General features: G+C 44.9%; 1 protein-coding gene across 2 annotated transcripts in view; it reads left to right on the forward strand.

Moving 5' to 3' along the window:
* WTIP (WT1 interacting protein) overlaps window positions 1–18,621 on the forward strand; it is an 87,838-nt gene that overhangs the window by 47,608 nt on the left and 21,609 nt on the right. For both annotated transcript variants that reach the window (XM_069793450.1, XM_069793451.1), the window contains one exon: window positions 13,658–13,725. In XM_069793450.1, the coding sequence (XP_069649551.1) occupies window positions 13,658–13,725 (68 nt within the window). The remainder of the gene's footprint in view (window positions 1–13,657; window positions 13,726–18,621) is intronic.

The raw sequence follows: 18,621 nt of genomic DNA on the forward strand, positions 1-18,621 counted from the left end.
AGAATGTATATGCTTGGGGAAATGAGGGTGGAAATCACCTACTTAAACTCTTAAGAAGGCATGTAGGTGAGGGCCAGACATCATGTTTTCTAAGCCTTGTTTTTGAACAGATGTTATTTTTTAATTAGCCTGGTTAAATTCTAGTAGCAAATCATCCCCATTGTTACAACTGTTCTTTTTCAGGCAGTGCTACATGAGGTTGGTTCAAGTAAAGTGGCCAGTGGCTAATATCTCAGAAGTACTGTGGTGTTTAGATGATGATGGTGAAGATAATTTGATGTTACACACAGAGATGGCACAGCATGGATGCTGGCAGATGCAGACATACAGTACCTGCATATTGAAACCACAGGGAGGTTCCAGTTAAATATATGCAAAGGGGAAAGTTGTCCTTTATCAGTGAAGTTCTGCAGCTGATTCTGTATGGTTTTGAATTATTAACTTTGGGTTTTACAGCAGCCAATGCATTTGGGGTTTGTGGTTTGCTGTATAGCTGCTTTTTCTATTTGCCATAGAGCTGCTTTTCCACCTAGCCCAAATGTTGGGCTAGTGAACTGGGTATGCAAAAACAGAAAACCAGGGAAAATCAAAAGAAGGAATAACCAAGTTTGATATGGGCATGGCTGAAGGCAGAGGTTTTCATTGTCTTAGTCACCACTGGCTGTAGTGGTGAGCCAATGTCTCATGCTGGGTAGGGAAGAGAGGAAGGAAGTGGATTTAGTGGAAAATTGATTGCATCTACTTGGGCTGTTTCCAGCTGAATCCTGAGTTAAGTACATTCATCCTGAACTAATCGTTGGGGAGAATTGGCTGAAATCTCACATACTTCTTAAAAGGAAAGCTAAGCATTAAAGGAACAATATCCTTATTGTACCTGAGTGCCAAAAGAAGTGAGTGTACTATCAGGAGTCCTACCTATTCAGCTCTCTGTCTTGGAAGCTGCTTGCGATTCTAGTTCTAATGTGACCTGTTGCAGGAAGCTGTGGTCAGTCCACCACAAAACATCAAGGACAGGCCATTTTGCAGGGCTGATTTCTGATTATATTTCAAACTGGCTGTGCAAGGCCCAGTTCATTTCAGTAATTCAGTACAACTGTAATTTTCAGTTTTATTTTATTTACAGCTAAGTATACTGGAATATTGTCTAAACCACATATCTAAGGTCCTAACAAAGTTTTGTTCAAAGTTACACAGAATAAATCTGAGGTAACATTATTAGCATCAGTATAATTGTTCACCAGTGTGAGCAAGAGGAGAGTTGTCTCTCTGTGCAGTTCTTTCAAACTTAATGCTAAATAATCTAAACCCAAACAATGTGCTTCAGAACTGGCAGAATATTTTAATACTTTGCCATCCTGAGAATATTTAGATTTTTTTCTACTGTGTACTAACCTTTCGAAGCTTGCTTAGCACTTCTGGTCCTGAGGACTATTCCCCGATGCATTCTTCCATTATCACGTGAAGAAAAAGGTTATAGCTGTTGCTCAAGGTGCTATCTCTAGGCAGTGTGGATCTCAACAATCTCACTTTATTTCAAAGATTTATCTCAAGGGAATGAGAATTGAGCACTGTGAGCTTGATTTCACAAACACACGGGTGCCATTGGTGTTGGCTGCTGAACACTTTCTGGATGTGACTGAAGCATTGCTGGTGTGTTTAGGTTCATCAACAGCGCCCTTTGATGCTGCTCACACTGAGGTGCTGACGCATATGATGCTACTGGGAGGAAGAAAGTAAACTGTTCCTGTGCAAATCCATTCTTGTTTTTCTGAGACAACGCAGAAGATAGTTTAGGGAAATTGCTCATCTCCCTTGAGGCTCTCTTGCATGTTGCCACAGGATTGGGCTGTGTCCACTCCTTTTGTTCAACATACTTTTATGTATAAAGTATTAGGAGAGAAGGTGATGCTGCAGCTCACTCCATGCAGAGATGACATTCAGTAATCTGACTTGCCATTCCAGCTCTTGATCAGATTTCTGATCATCTGCTTCAAAGCCAGGCTAAGCTATGATTTTTAGTTGAGGCTGAACTTGAATGAAGAAGAGAATAATGCAAGAAGAACTTGGTAGCAATGGTGAGAGGTCTGCAGTGCCCTCAATTCAGCAAGTTTACCTAACTTTTGCTAGCTAAGTTGTCAGGTGGAGTCTCTGGTGGGTTCTTGTCCTGATCTGAATGTCCAGTTGGCAGTAGGTATGAAACATCTTTTTTATTTTTTCTTTGGTTTTGGTTTGGTTTGTTCTTTTTTTCTTCCTTTAGTCTTACTGGAATACAGTGGCTTCTTCTTTTGGATGTATTCCCATAGAAATTACCTCCCTTGTGTATTATAGCAGTTCACTCCTCATGAAGGCTGCTCATTAACTTCAGGCGGGGCAGAACTCGGTGGCTTGGTCATGTCTCCTGCAGGGAGCTCACACGCAGAGTGCGAACCTTTTGAGTCAGGGACTATCAGTTCTACTTGTATGAGTCCACTTCTGTGTTGTGCAAAGAGGACAGAGTCTCAAAAAGCTGCTAGATAAAAATACCAGTTGTGCCTGTGGTCTGCATGCTGTTTGCTTCCAGGTGCAGCTGAAGACTGAAGTTTCAGGCTTTGACTTGCAAAGGTCTTCTCTAGTCTGGTGGTGATGACTGTAGAGGCTGCTTTGTTCTTTAGGATGTAACAGAAGCTTGAGATCAGCAGAGGTTTAAAACAAACAAAAGGGAACACTTCATACAGTGCATAATGAAATTGTGGAACTTGCTGCTATAGGAACAGCATGGAGGCCAAAAGTATAAATGATCTCATAGAGGAATTAGATAAATTAAAGAAGGATTTGTCCAGCGAGGCTATTAAGCGTAGTAGTTATGATGCAACCTGTGGTGCAGGAAGGCCTTAAGTGCTGGCTGCTGGAAGCTGAGAGGTTATTCTTGGGAACACATCAACCTGTGTAAGCCCTGTTTCTCATGCTCTTTCCCATTGAGCTTCCACTCTTGGCCAGAGCTGGAGACAGGGTACCGCGCTAGATGGATCCTTGTTGCTGCCATTTTGGTGGTTCTTACTGGAGCTTGAATGAAAACCACCCGCCACGTTGCATGGGTGGTGGCCAGCAAGGCTGCTCAGGAAGGTTGCATCCTGCACACCAGTTTGGTGATGGATTTATTTTGCCATAGAATGGGCTGGCACTGGGACCCTGGGATAGCGTGGTAAGACAAGTACTCTTTTAAGTCCTGGCTTACAGGCAGCAGGTGGAAAAGTGGAATTCTTTGCTAGTAACAAGCAGGGTCTGTGATGGAACTATGAAAGCTTCACACAGTGGAAGCGACCTAGGGGAAAGAGCTATACCCCCTTCCCTCCCAACTTGCTGAGTGGTGTGGAGGCCTCTCATGGCTTTTACCCAGTGGCCTGTGTTGCTTTGCCCTTGTTCTTCGCTTTCTTCTTGAATTTATAAGCCCAGCCCTGAAAAAAAACCAACTGAAGTACATTTGGAGATTTATTTTACATTTTCCTGTTAGTGTGTCCGCTTGATAGTTTATAAAGAAATATATTTTAAGATACATGTTAATATATAGGCGCAAAATAGCTATTAGATCAATGCAGGCTGTTGTATTTCTGTTTTTAAATATATGCTTGGCTTATGTTTTTACAAACTTCTTTGCAACATAAGTTCTGTTGGAGCTCCATGGAAATAATTTATGCCTTAACCCTGAAATTGGTGAGCGGTATGGGATAGAATAAATACGTAAGTGGGAGAGAAAGGAAACATCTGCCAATTTTAACTTCTGCAAATTATATGGAAGCTTGAAAGTATCTGCTAAGTTTATAATATGGTCTGCACAGGAACGCTTCGCCCACATACCAGAGGTCAGAGATTTGTCTTGTCCCTGCAGCATTAAGTAACCTTTTGGTTAAATAACCTGACCGAAGAGTAGGAGGAGAGAGGAAGGAAGAGAGAATTCCACACTAGAGTAAACATGGCACTGAGATTATGGGTACCCTGCCAAGAAAGGTGGGGTTTTCCAGCAAGGTAACAAAAGATACTAGCTATCTATCTACATAATCCTGCTGGAGACTGACAGTGTAAGTCATGCAGCTAGGTTGGGGCAGAAACCAGGTACCCTCCACGTCTTCTCCACCCAGTCTTGGGCTTGCTGGCTTTGGTGGTGGTGAATGCTGCAGAGTGGTCAGAGCAAGACACGTTAACTGCCTCAGTGCAGAAATGCGAGTTTTTTTGGCAGCAAAGGCATGCTTTCTGGATAGAAGGGTGTTCCTTTCAGTGCAATAGCTGACACGAGGCAAATCCTAGGGAAGATAATGAAGTTTTTCATTTTGACATCATGGCAGGTTAAGGTAAGCTGCAGAGGAGAGTCTAGAGTTTACCCTGGGCTACAAACATGTCAAAATGATAAACTGCCTTGTTTTCATCTGGATTTTACCACACGTTAGTGAGTGCATAGCAAAGACAGTCTATTTTCTGGCAAAGATAGTACCTTGGGGCAGGTCTACAGGTTGTATAAATTGTGATGAATTCAGTGATGCTGTCACGATTTACACCAGCTGCAAATTCAGCTTAGCGCAGCCATCTGTGGCAGGAGGTGTGTGGTACTAGCATGTCTGTGTGGCAGGAGCTGGCACGCTGCTCCCATGCTGGAGAGGTAGCAGAGAGCAGTGCAGAGCCTGGATAACAGCCCAGAAATGGAAATGATAATCGTATTATACAAGAGTGTACTTTTGTGAGAGTCCAAGTAAGAGCTGGGCAACGGTAACCGGGAGGAAAAATAGTTAACTGCCATCTGCCTCTCCAGGACAGATCAACTTGAGATAGAGAACGAGAATGAATACTGACTTTGTAGCCACAGTTACTTTGTGCTGAAAAGCTCTTTTTAGTGTACAAATATGAATTAGTTTAAGAACTTAAACTATGAAGGAGTTTTCAACTAAGATTTTAAAAATAATTTATTTTAAATGATAATTTAAATTATAATTTTAAACCATTTTTATGCTTTCCCTGCATCAAAATTTTTAAAAAGTAAATCTCCCAATCTCTTAACAGTGTTCATTCATATCTTGCTATGTCTGCCTACCTGATGATAATATTTGATTAGAATTTGTTCACAGACTCTGAATACTCTTTCCTGAAAGAATCTATGTAAAGGGAGAAAACAATACACATCCTGTACTCCACCTTCATAGGCCTCTAGCATACGATGCCACCTTTTGTTTGCAAGAGTTTAAATTTCAAATAAAATCCCAGCATTCTTTTGAAAAAAAGGAAAGGGCCTCTCCCCTGCTTAGATTGTCAAATCCCAGACTAGCCCGGAATTGAATAGGCCAAGTCAGTGACCTCAGGCAGAAAGAATGTTGGTTATTTACGTAGGGCTTCTGCTATTTTAGCAGCAAACCTTTTCTTCTGAAAGGACAATGTATACTGTTTTGTGTTTATGGCCAAGTAAAAAGCTTGTACATTTGAGATTTGCATCGTAATAGCCTCGTAACTCAATATACAGCATCCTCAAAAATAGCAGTGCAATTGTTTTGTCTTAGTTGGTGCAGGTCTTTTAGAGGCTTTTACAAAAGTTCTCTAAAAAACCATCCTAAAGATACAGCTGCTTATGTTTGCTTTGGTGGCTTCCCCCCCCCCCCCCGAGTTTTTTTGTGTTTTTTTTGTTGGGGGTTTTTTCCCCAAAAACTAAAATTACACGTGGTTTCTTTATGAGCTATCAGGCCAGTGCTCAAAATATTTTGATGCATCTCAAGCTAAGCTGTGCCTGCAGCTTGAAACCAGGAAAATGTGTGAGACTGTGTGTGTGTGTAATTCACGCACCGAGCATTTTTGCTGAAATAATGGAAGATCTTTACAGGCATTCTGGCCTGGTGGATGAGCCTGCAATTCCAAATGGTTTTTAAAGTGTGCCTTTCTCAATAGATCGTAACCATGAGGAGCTATTGTGTGAGTAAAGCACACATTTAGGATCCAATCCTGCATTCCTTAAAGTCAATGGGAGTCTGAGCGTGAAAGGAATGCAGGATTGGGTCCTGAAACAGGGGAGCAAAATTGTGTGCCAGATTGCTTTGAAAAGAAGAATACAACACATCCACAGTAGCCACTTTTTAGTGTTTCAGATTTCAAACGGCTGGAGTCTGTGAAAAGTGGCTTCTGCCAACATGCAGTATCTTCTATTCAGAGGAATTTGGCATTGATTCCCCCCCCCCATCTTAAAAACCCTGAAAGCCCTAGAAATTCACCCCTCCTTTCACAAAGCCTGAGCAATTGAGCATTGTGAGGAGGGGACGGGGCAGTGGCGGTGGGGGATGGAAGTTTCTCCAAGGCCAGGGGCTGGGGCTGGAGCGGAGTCCTCCTCGCTGCCCCTTCCCGCAACGAAGACCCTGCACTGCCCTGGCACCCGCCGTGGGGGCTGCGGCTCAAACGCAGGACCCCGTCACGAAGAGGTGGTGCTCACGTTGCTTGGTGGCTTTGTGCGAGTCCCCTGTAGGAGACGGAGGAGAAAAATTGAATTAACAGTTATTCAGGGGCTAAAGCAGCCTCCGTGCTCCCCGTTCTCAAGTGGGTGGAGTGACAGAAGCCCTGTGTAAGGGAAATCGCTGTGCAGATAGGCAGTCATAAGCCAGAGAGAGGGATGGAGAACTGCAAGCCTGAACTCACGTGCTAGTAAAGGAGAAATGGTAACAAATAAAGAAAAAGTATTGGAAGCTTGTGTTTTCTTTTGGCGTGTCTTTAATTCCTGGGCAGGTGAACCTCCTCTACCAAGTGAGAGAAAACGGATCGCCTGGGTGAAATTCTGCATCAGTTTTATCTTGAGATGACTGGGTAGAGGAGGTAGCTGAGGTGGGTTGTTAATGTTTTCAATTATTTATTCCATGTGTATGAAACTTGGTACTTCTCTTGAAGTTTCAGCTCCTGGAATAATCTGGTGACTTAAAGTTTAGCTTCCACTCTTCAGAAACAGTAGTTGTCCAACCTGGGGCTTTGTGGAGAACAGATTGGATTCTGGATGTTTCGTTTGCCCCTCAGCTTTTGAGTTATTTTGGTCCCGGTTTTTCAATAATTAAAACGGGTACTTGCAGAGCACACAGGCACTCTTCAGAGGGTGGGTCGCACCTTGCATGGCAAGAAAAGCTGCAGCGTCTGTGCCAGAGTTTAGTTTAAGGCTGTGGACGGTGGTCCCCGTCATGGCACCCTGTGCTGTCATGATGGTATCCACAGGCCATACGGAAGATCGCTTGGGCACTAACTGCCCCTGCATGGGCTCCGCGATGGGCCCCGCCACAGCCCGTGGGTGGCACGTGGGGTGTAAAAGTGCATTTGGGGGCTGTCTGCGTTTGGGAGTGTGAGCGGCCTGTGGATGGCCACCGCAGACTGGCTCTGAATCAGAGCAGCCCCAGACCTATGCCAGGGGCTTTTGCAAAACAAAATTATCAGGTTGGCCTGGTAAGGTTCATGTTTCCGTTGAGCAGTGATGGAGACTGTGGCCACGGGTGGGCAGCAGGCATGCAGATAGGTTTCCTCAGCCCAAGCCACCTTGTGTCTGGTTTCACTTGTACAGGGCTTTGGAGCAATACATGGGAATTTTCCTTCCCTGTTATGGTAACTGGGAAATACTTGAGCAAATGTTGTTGTGTAGTAATCCTGCCTGTATGTTTACACGTCGCTTTAGTCTGAATGCCTTGAGAAATTGTCACTTAAGGTGCTAACGTGAGACCGGTAACGATGCTGGTGTCACATCAGTCACTACAGAGGTGGCGTCTGAAGCAGTTAATAAGCAATTAGGTCCATGTTTAACATGGCTAGCTAAAACAGATATGCACAGTTCTTTGGTCACTCAGGCATGAAGAGCCAGGGGCTGCCATGCTCAGAAAGCTGTGTGAGTTGTGGACCAAAGCTTCCAGAGCGCAGAGGTTCTCACCGAGTGCCCCGTTCAACCTTAGTACTGACAATTTGTAAAGTAAGGGGTAGAAATCCTAATGAGAGAAGCAATGTGATATGCTTTTTTCCTCCAGAAAGAGCTGTTAAAGGAGGATGCTGTGTATTTGTGTTGCTGCTGTGAGACAAGGCAGGAGCTCGCGGGTGCCACTTTCCCAGCAGGAGCAGCGCGTGGCCATGCCAGGGCTCGAGCGAGCCCCTGATGCCGCGGCAGGGCAGCCACAACCATCCCGCCTGGTCCTGCCGCAGCCCGCACCTTGCTCGCTGCCTGCGCGGGGACTCTGGTGGGGCCATGCCCCCATGGGAGAAGCAGCAGCAGAGCTGAGGTCTGTGCTTGCGTGTGGTCAGACCTACCCAGGCACGTCCTCAGCCAACAGGAATGGCAGGTACTTGTATAATATTCCACGGCGATAGCTTGGGCTGTTCGGGCTTCTAATTAGCTCTGCTTTAACAAATTTCTTATCTTCAGCAGTGATACCTACAGCTGAACTCTTCAATTGCACTCCATATGGGGAGGTTTTAATTACGTTTTCTGACTAAAATACAATCGTCTTATTCCACACAGCTGTAACATTAGAAATAACAAGGACATTATTAGTCATCTCGCACTTCGTTCCCTCTAATGCTGAAACTTTCCCAGATGGAAGTTACAAGAAGAGGCACATATATCACGAGATCATGATGGTGAGAAGGTATGCTGGTGTATTTTTTTTTCAGCGTGCTGGTAGTCTCAGGGACGCACCAGGCGTTATCTGGGAGGCGAGGCTGGGGCTGCAGCATTCCCATTATGTCAGAGGGGAGTTGTTTGTTTTTAAGTAGCGCCAGGCACTGAGACAATGCAGGCTTCTCACATGAACTTGCTTACACTACAATACTAGTAAATCATGATTATTACCCAACAGTTGCGTGTTTTTAATCATCAAAGTACTTAAAATATTATAATAATGCTTGGCACTTTTTGACTTCAAAGCACGCTGCAAACAGTAATTAGGTTTAATAACCATGCTGTGACAGTGAGACATTGCTATCTCTTGTCTTACAAAGGCGAGGGGGGGTTAGTCCCCGACACGGTTGCATCATCCCATGTGAGAGTGCGGATCTACCACTGAAGGCTGCAACTTGATAAACTCACCTCCCTATAGGCAAATACCCCACTGCCAGCAGCGGCAGGGAGGGCTTTGAAGATGCTTTCTGGGCTAGCGGGGCGGGGGCAAGACATTTTCAGTGCTGTTTCGGAGCACCTCCTCAAGACTGTAAAACCCGATCTGATTCACATTTTGTTCCATGAGGGCCTGGAGCAGCTTTTGAAACAGCGCTGGAAAAAGTTTTACCCCATCTTGGCTTCCTGGCTGGTGTGTTTTCACCACCCAGCGAAGTGTTGCGGAGACTGGAGAGAATAGTTGTGGACAGCCTGTGTCAACTGTAGGTCATTTTTCCTTTTACAAGCCAAATCTTTGAGTTGAGTCCTTTGCTAAAGCAACAGCTCTCCCATTCCTGCCTTTTAGTTTGCATCACATAGGAGATAAAAATTGTGCAGGAAGTCGTTGCTAGACACATTTAAATACCAGAGACTCATAAACTGGTTAAATTTGAACACTGATGTTAAAATCAGTGCTGATTAGAGCCGATTCTGATTTTATATATTTTTTTAAAGTTCCAAAAGCCTGCACTCTTTGGATGTTTGTCATGTTGGTTGCAAACACCAGTTGTGATAGTTCCTTGGGACAGAGTAATTTCTAGCTTGCGTTTTATTAACTACTAGATTATCTACATGAATCTTTGCAGTCTGTGCTGGAGCATTTGCGAGGTGCTCTGCCTCCCATCTGAGGTGGTGGAACCCCCTTATCCTGGCAGTTGCTAGCTCTCTAATGTGTGGGTGTCAGTTAAGAAATGTAAAAGTTACTTGCAACAAGCACTTTTTGTTACTATGAGTGCATAAGCTTCCTTTTCTATAGTAAAGCAAGGCTAAAGAGCAGTCAGGGAACAAAGGGCTTCCCTATAAAAGCTAGTGGCCGCAGGTTAGGCGGCTTCTGCCCTGTCCCGTGGTCCCCTCTCGTGTTCTTGGCCAGCTTGCTGGTCTTCTGGTCGGGTGTGAAACGGAGCCTCTTCCTCACTACTGTTGAAAACTGGTCTGACAGGGCAGGCATGCCAAGGTGGGTATCCAACAGAAGGAGGAAAGAAGCACAAGGAAAGGTTTGTGAAACCCCGTACTTGTGAACTCTGCGCTAGGCTGCTCGTTATAACTGCTTGTTATTATTATAACAAGCTATCAGCAAGCTGCATCAAGTTTTGTCAGAAACTTTTGACTTCTTTGTTTCACTATTATGAAAGCAAATAGTAACCCAGGCTTGGCTATACTCAGTCATTCAAAGGAAAGCCAAGCAGCAGGTTCTGTGTACCAGTGGGCAGGATGATATTACCTTGTCTAGCTGGCCAGGCGCTTGACTCAGCTGGCTAAATCAGCATTAGTTTTTTTTAAACTTTTAATCTCTGCCTGATTGACAATAATAGGTTATGGCTACACAGAACAGGCTGGTGCTGTGCAGGCCCCCGAGTTACTCCAGGACCCGGAGAGGTGAAACCGCCTCATCCAGTGCATCGAGTTGGAGGCAGGTACCCTCACCTCGAGGCGTTGCACCCACCCTGCTGTGCACGGCTGCCCTGCGGCTTGGAGGTACCAACGCTGCATCTCCTTGGGCTTTGTGTCTCCCCGGCCGCAACTGCCAGCGCTTTCCTCGTGATTGCAGTTCTCACGTGATGCCCGGGCATTCGCAGAGTTTGGTGTTTGACTGTGTTCAATGCTGTCATTTAGCAAACTCTTCTGGAGGGCAAATAGAACATATGTTTTTGCCTTTATTTCTAAAATGCAGTATGTAGAAGCCAATATAGTGTAGCCACGGCTATTTGCGTGATAACTTGCTGTTTCTTGTTTATGAGGTAATTACTGTATGATCCCCAAATGAAATTCTTCTAAGGGAAAAGTCCTGTCAATCTTATTAATTATTGATAATAATAGTAATTATCATGTGAGCAAGCTGCTTGCCTGCTTTATGAGTTTAGGCAAGTCGGTTCCCTAATAGGTGGCTTGGTTTTTTCAGCTGTAAAATGGGGAAAATGGTATTTTTCCTCAGTTTTGAAAGGTGTTGCTCTGCGAGTGCTGTGTAAACAGAGATGTTTTTACCACGTCAGCTGTAGGGAAGGGGAGGCCAGCTGCCTGTGTTTGGCAGGCGGGGGTCTTGCAGAGCAGGGTGTGAGCAGCGTGCAAGTTGTGCAGTGGCTGAGGTGGAAGCTTGCAGCTTTGCTGCGCTGGGGTGGGGTGAGGTTGTTTCATGTTGCAGGGCAATCAGCTGCCAAATACATCTGATAACATAAGCGTCTTTGAGAGCCAGTCGAAAACATCAGTTTTGCCTTGCTTGCTTTGGGTCATAGGCTTCCCACTCCTTCCCAGTCTGGGAAGGCTCTGACCCCATTGGCTTCTGCCAGTGATGCTGTGCTAAGGAAACGACAGGAGCAGAATTTGGAGCGTTTCTGTCGACCTGAGCGCTGCCAGGCTCTGTGCACTGGCATACAAAGCCAGATGTACGGGTCCTCGTGCACCTTGTGCAGTGCCTCTGGAGATGCTGACGCCTCCCCGAATTAGGGTGTTCCTTTCCTGCAGAGATCCTCCAGTAACGGAGTTCAGGATTTGTCCCTAATGGTCTCTGCTGCTTCTAAGCATAATGGATGCGGGGTGAGGGTGATGGCCAGTGCTTCTCCACCTGAAACAGATGCCCAGGCTCTGCACTGGTGCTGCGTGAGAGCAAGGTGGAAGTGCTGCATCAGCACATCCAAGGCGAGTCCCCGTTCTGAGTGCAGCCACTTCATTTCCATCATCTAAAGACAAGTTGTGTATCGAGGCTGGGTCTGGCAGAGCCAACATCCTTTAAAGAGCCATTCTGGCCTCTTTCCTTGTCTTCCCTCCCTTCCGTTTACCTTTCCTTTACCTTTCACTGGAGAGGTTTAAAAACAGCTCGGATAAGCAGGAGGGAAGATCTAGAGGTGGTTGCTCCTGCATCAGTCAAGAGAGGCCCTGTGACCCCCCGATTGCTGTCCCAGCCCTGCGCCTTGTTTGTGTGACATGTAGGATGGACCAGTTTTATCTAAGTCTCAGAAGAGATGGGACAGTCTCAGTGGATTGCCCATGCCACCAGGCTCCTGGTCGCCACCAGGCTCCTGGTCCCCACCAGAGCTACCAGGCAGCTGGAAAGACAAACAAGAGCTGACTCCACCTACCAGCAGTATGGAGACAGCAGCCCGTGAGATCGACAGCCCAAGAATGTGCACACAAAAGAAGCATTTCCCTCGGCCACGACAGTAAAACCGCCAGACAACCACATGCAGCATGTGATTTCCCAAAAGCATCAGTCCAGATCCCAACTTCTTTGTGCCACACACTGTTTCCCAGGATCAGATCACAGTGGCAATGTGTAAAAGGCACTTTCAAGCACTGAAAATTAATCATATTTTCCTCAACATTGTTTATGGAAACCGTGGAGAGCACTCCTGCCCCTCTGTGCTTGGCCAGCTGGCTCAGCTCACCGGCCCTCGGAGTCAAACCCTCCGCAAAGATCGGTGGTGTTTATGGTGGAGCTACTCTGCCTTGGTAGAAGATGTCCAGGCTTATTTTGTGGGGTAAAAGCTTCAGCGCTGACCTGGGAGGGGTATTCTGTTGACCTGTAAACACAGAGCATCTTGCCCTCTTCTTTGCTTTGTGTCACTGCTTAACGGTAGCTGGTATGCAGCCTGTAGTAGGCACCATGCCATCTGCTTGCCAAGGCTGAAAATGGCTTGTGAGAGCACCCAAATGCTTGGGAGCTTTGGCCAGCAGGACCCTGGCACAGAGTGGAAATAAGGTGAGTCAGGATGAGTGTGGTTTCCCTTCTGCCTCTCTGGTTTTGCACTGATAAAATGGCATTGCTTTCAATGGAGCAGCTCTGGTGTAAGACAGATCTGATCTGCTGTGTGTAAAAACTGGTTGGGCTCAGTGGTTTTTGAATTCCTGGTTTTAATCCTTTTTGTTGGGACTCTCTGGAGTCTGTTGTGCATTTCTTAGCTGTAAAGGGAACCATCAATAACGATGATCACAGGCTTTGTCAGTAGACTTCCGCAAGTGCTAATGAAATGGCAAATGTTCAAACTTGAAAATGAAATCTCTTGTTTTCAGTGGGATTTTTCTGCCCTTCCCTCCATCATGTGTGCCTTGTACTGCTTTAGTATCACAGGGAGCTGTGGGTGTAGTTGCTGTGGCATTGATTAATGTATTAATATTTTTAAAGCTGACAGGAACCATCCATATGCAGTATGGTCCTTTGGAGACAAACACGTTGCTGATGTTGATTGCAGTGGATGTATGCCTGCTGTGATTTCACCTGCTAAGAAAATTGTCTCAATTTACAACTGGGCCTTTCCCCCCAGAATAATCATTTTTGGGTTTAGATGTCAGATTTTCCAGGAACTGGCATCAGCTGGGTTCCGTAACCTGCACTTAGAAGTAATATTTAGTTGATAAGGAGTTTGTTAAGGGACAGTGGAGCCGAGAGCCTAACCCTCACCCGTGTCTCTGGATGGACCCTTCGGGGAGGAGAGGGGCCAAGAACTGGCCATGCATACAGGTGCAGCAGGGTGTGCTTTTCACTTTGCATCTTGAATGACTGGGTTTGGGGACGGAGCGCAAAATTCTGACGGTACCGTGTTTTAACAGGGAGAAGACTACGAGGAAAAGCATTCTACAATGTCAATGGCAAGGTGTACTGTGAAGAAGACTTCCTAGTAAGTAAGATTTCAGGCATGTTTTTTTAGTTGTTTTTAAACTAAATTGTTCTTTTATATTGGCTTGTTTGCTTTGAGAGACGGTTTAGTCATCTGGGGCCTCCTGCCAGTGCTGCAATCGGAAAGCATTTACCACTAGCTCTATAAAGGCAGGATCAGGCCCTTGGTTTGAAGTGGTGGCTATGAAACCAAGTACATAACTGTCTATAAGCCATCACAAAGTGTAAATTATGAGAGTAAACACTGGAGCTGCTCAAGCTTGGGACTTGAATTGCAGCCACAAAGCCTTGCCTGCCAAGCTAGAGCTTAAAGTCAAACATCTGGGGAATACCAATCATAACAAGAGGGGAGACGTTTTTGACTGGAGCACGTCATCGCTGTGTACAATGTTGCTTTGTTGCAGGCGCAGTTTTAATCACTGCTCTGCTCAGAGTGGTGTGGAACTGCATTGTGATTAGCTAAAAACTGTTAGCCACGGAGGAGCAACTAATTTTCTTTCCATGCGCCCGTAGCTTTTATAAACGCTTTACTTTAATAGAGACTGAGTCATGAATAGAAAAATGAAGCTTGTTGCTGAGCTGTGTTGTTCCAAAAATAAAATATTTGTGCAATTAAGGGTGAGGATTGTGCAGTACACAGAGAATGACTTGGATAAGTGGCAGACCATTTATAATTAAGATAAAGAGGACGGCATGGCTGGGAATTGAAAGTAGAGAGGAATGATATATTTTAGCTTAGAGGATGATGAATTGGAGAATCAGTATGCTGAATTTATGCCACCTTTATTTATTGAAATACCATTCATTTAGAAGCTTGAGTCTTCCAGAATGACTTTCCATTTCTAATGAATATATGGCCATGGTTTTTGCAAAGGAATTATTCAAAGTACATCCCACAACAAAAATGTTACTGGCAGTTCAGAGTGCGCAAATGCATTTCTCATCAAGGCAATCCATAAAAATAATGGAAATTCCTAAAATATAAGCCATGTTTGCCTTCATGTGTTACACCTTTACTTTCAGCCTACCACAGCTGGAGCCTGTTGAAAAGAGCAAATTGTATTTTGTGCAGAAAATAAGTTTCTTGTTAGAATTGCAATGTGTTACTGTTTTGCTTGCATTTTGGAGAGAAAATTATTTTTTCTCCCTTGCTTTTTTCTTTCCTGTGTTTCTGCAGAAGCACAGGGAGAAGGTAGAAGAGGTGGAGTGTGAGATGGAGGGGCTTAAACCTTTGAGATTTTAATTTTTGAACTGTGTTGGAATGTACTTTCCCCATGATCAAAATCTTTCATCCAGACTTAATGACATGATAGTTGTTATTAGCTTGTAATTTCAGCCTAAACATGGGAATTTTAAATCTAAAAATCTCAGTCTTTTGGAGAACACTCAGTTTTCAAGTGTTTGGGGGGAAACCTCCTTAGTTCTTAGACATGTTCTGTAGTAGGCTTTTGAAGGGAGATACTTGCAGTGATTTTTCCCAAGAAAACTGAGGTTAAGGACCTGATAGGAATAAACTTTCTGCAAGTTAGGGAACTGTTGGGACATTTAAGGCAGAGATTTAAAAACCCAAACCTCCCACAGGTGTGTCTTAGCAGATTCTCAGTAGCACTGAGTGGTGGGAGAGAAGCAGACCAAGGGACTCACTGCTGCAGAAATCAGTAAAAGAAATCAAATTCTGATGTTGTCCCTGCCCGCGTTAAGCCATCTGCTTCTCAGAAAGCGATTTCATCTTCTCTCAGCTTCCCCTGAGCAAATGGCTAGGAATTGTCTTGTTTCCCTAATAAAACAACTTTGCCTATTTTAGAGTTCTGTGGACAGGGAAAGCTCAAAGCTTTTCTGAAAGTCAGAGGAAGAGGCTGCAAAGTAGCAATTAAAAAGGAAATAATTTTAACTACTTCATATTCCCAGGTCTTGCTCCTAACGACTTGGAAACCCCCAATCCTCTCTAAAAAGAAGTGTGTTCAGTCCAAAGCAGATAGCCAAATGCTTTTTCTGTATAACTGAGAATATCAGTCTCTACCGTAACTCCAAATCTTAGTGCAGCTTGGACTCCCTGCTGACAGTATGGTAGTGGGATGTTAGGGAAGTTAAAGATGGTGGGGAAGGGGTGGTTCAGGGGAGAGGGAGAGGGAATTGCTTGAGGGTGAATTAGGCTGATCTTGCACGTTGTCCTCTGACCACTACCATGCAAGCTTTGCAGGCCAAGAAGAGAGTGCCAGCAGAGCTATAGGAGCTGCTATGCGTCATAACAGTCTGTGGAGTTTTCCCATAGCCCTGAATCCACAGGTCTTCCACAGAGACATGCCTCCTCCCTCTCTGCAAGCCTCTGCCCTGCCCTATAGCAGCTGCGTGAGTACACGCTCCTACCTTTGACCATTCTTGCACTGGGAGACTTCTCTCTTAGCTCGTTGCAGCTTCTCTCTGGCCAGTAAATGCAGTCAGAAGCAGAGTGGATCACATTCTGGTCTCATTCTTAGGTAAAAGTATAAGAAAAAGGTGATTTTAATTTGGGGAGGTAAACAGAGGCAGTCTATCTATGTTATAATTGTATTCCTTCTAAGAAAATAGTCTTCTGTTGGTGTCCTTGCTCTTCCTTGGCTTTTGTTTGCCTGGGAACTGATCAGGAGAATTAGCTGCTCCTATATGGGTATGGGAGCCTGGTCACAGCTCTGTGGAGTTGCAACCCCGCAGCTTGCGACCAGGTTATTTCATGTATGGCACAAACATAACAGGAATTAGAAAGCAGAGCAGCTTCAGAAAATTTGGGCAGGAGGTACTGTGCTGTCACACTGGGGTCTTTGGTGAAATCCATGTAATAACAACTGAATTGGAAGGGCCTGTGTGTACATGGTTAGGCTTGCAACAGCAGGATTCCCAGGGACAGATGTGAGGAGTTGATGTTTCATTGCTGACAGTCCCACCGAAGCAGCAGTGGTCTGAATGAGCCCCTCGTTTGCCCTCCCAGTGAGAGGCATGCTGATGGGAAGCAGCTGACTTGCAAATGTAATGCAAACGGAGAGCAGGGGTGGTAGTGGGCTGAAGCCTCCCTGCTACCTGGGGGAGAGCCCGTCCCCTTCGCACCCTCAACAGGCAGCACAGGGCAGAGCTGAGGGCTGTAATTCTTGCAGAGCTCTGTCTGTCCCCACTGCTGCCTCTGTGTATCCCATTAATTTGCTGCAGGTGCTTCTTCCCCATCATCCCTGGCATCATGCTGGGGATGTCCTTCTGGCCAGTCCAGGCAAGACCCAGAGACTGCAGTAATTCCCGCTTTGGACTGCAGTTAATAGCACATGAACAACAAGGGGCAGAAAAGCTGAACTGGTTCTTGCTGTGAACCAGTCAATGTACGAAATTTTAGGGAATGGGTATTATTTATGGGTTTCTTCTTATTGTAACTGTTAGAAATGTTGAACATCCTATAGATGTCAGTATTTTAAGTCTCCTGCAATACTGCTGTTTTCTGTCAGAATGGCTTCTGCTGGAGCAGAGTCTCCAGAGCTGTAGTTGATGGCTCGTATGCAATACCTGGTTCTTTAACTCCCACTCACTCAAGCCAGATCAGCTCTTTCTCTCTATCCAAGACAATATGTAGAATTCAGTGCAATATTATGTACGGTCCTTGAAGCCAAGACCCTGAGAAAAGCCATTACCTGATCATTATAGATGTTTGGCTCCTGTTGTATGAGCAGGGCTTGCCCTCCTTGGCTAAACTGTCCCTGTCGAGGTTCAGCACAGCGCTGGTTGCATCCCTTTCACCCCAGAGGCAGTTGCACTTCAGTGGTGAAATGCTGTGTGGGTCCCATCTTTTAAGAGAGCTCAGTTGTCTCTTAAAGCATAGCAAGTGCCAGAGAGCTTTGGCTACCAAGTTGTTTCAAAAAAATTGGTTGTAAAAGCATGACATGAATAGCTACTAGCATCAAGCATTCAAGATCTGGCTCTTTCTTTGAAAAGTGCTTTTGATTTCTGGATGAAAGGTGTTAGAGAAATGTAGATGTTATTCATTATAAGCAATTTCCACTGTGCAGCCATAAAGCTATCCAAAGCGCAGATACACCCATCAAAACCTTTGGCAATAGCCACAAGGTACATTCTTCTAGCAAATAGTTTTCCCACATGTTTGCTCTTACTGAGGGCACAGATTATCTTTGTCTGAATCAGGCAGCTTATTTTGCTCATTCTTTCCATGGAAGAAGTGCTGGAAGTTTTTAGACCCACTTCTGGAGTTGTAGATGGGGAAGGGATGCCACATGCCACAGTTGTCCTCACAAGAACAGTGCCTGCCTTTTGTGTGTGGAGTTGCGAATCGATGGGTGAGGGCTGGTAAACCCTTACCACCTGGAGGACATGGCATACCTCTTCCTTCTTTGTTCATTTTTGTCAGCCTCCTGCTTCCAGCCCTGATTAGCTGCATATTCTCTCAGTGCTTAAACCCAAGTCACATTGGCTAAAAGTAGTGAATGAATCAGATTTTTAGAAAATCCACAGATAATTCCACTTTTGTCTAAGCAGGGTGTAGAGATTGCCTAATCTATGCAATTTCCAGTAGGAGCACTTCAGTAGCAATATTGCATGTTAGTGTAAGGAGTAAAAAGGACAAAACCAAAACCCCAGACTTTTCATTGCTTTGCTTTAGCTCCAGGGAAGATCCAGTTACTCTTTTTTTCATGCCACCTTAAGGTAGCAAGTCCAGCAATATCCAAGTCTTGCCTCACCCCTGTTAGGATAGTTATTTCATGAAAGGAAATAAAACAAATGACAGTTTAATCCTTCCCTGAAAGCTCTTAGGACACAGATGGCTAACTAGCCATAACAGGGACACTGTTCCTGGTGAAGTGAACAAAAAATAAATGCCTTACTGTATAATAAATAATCCGAGTCAGATGTTCTTGTTCTATTT

The sequence above is a fragment of the Haliaeetus albicilla genome, chromosome 10, assembly GCF_947461875.1.
Source record: "Haliaeetus albicilla chromosome 10, bHalAlb1.1, whole genome shotgun sequence".
In the NCBI taxonomy this organism is placed as follows: domain Eukaryota; kingdom Metazoa; phylum Chordata; class Aves; order Accipitriformes; family Accipitridae; genus Haliaeetus; species Haliaeetus albicilla.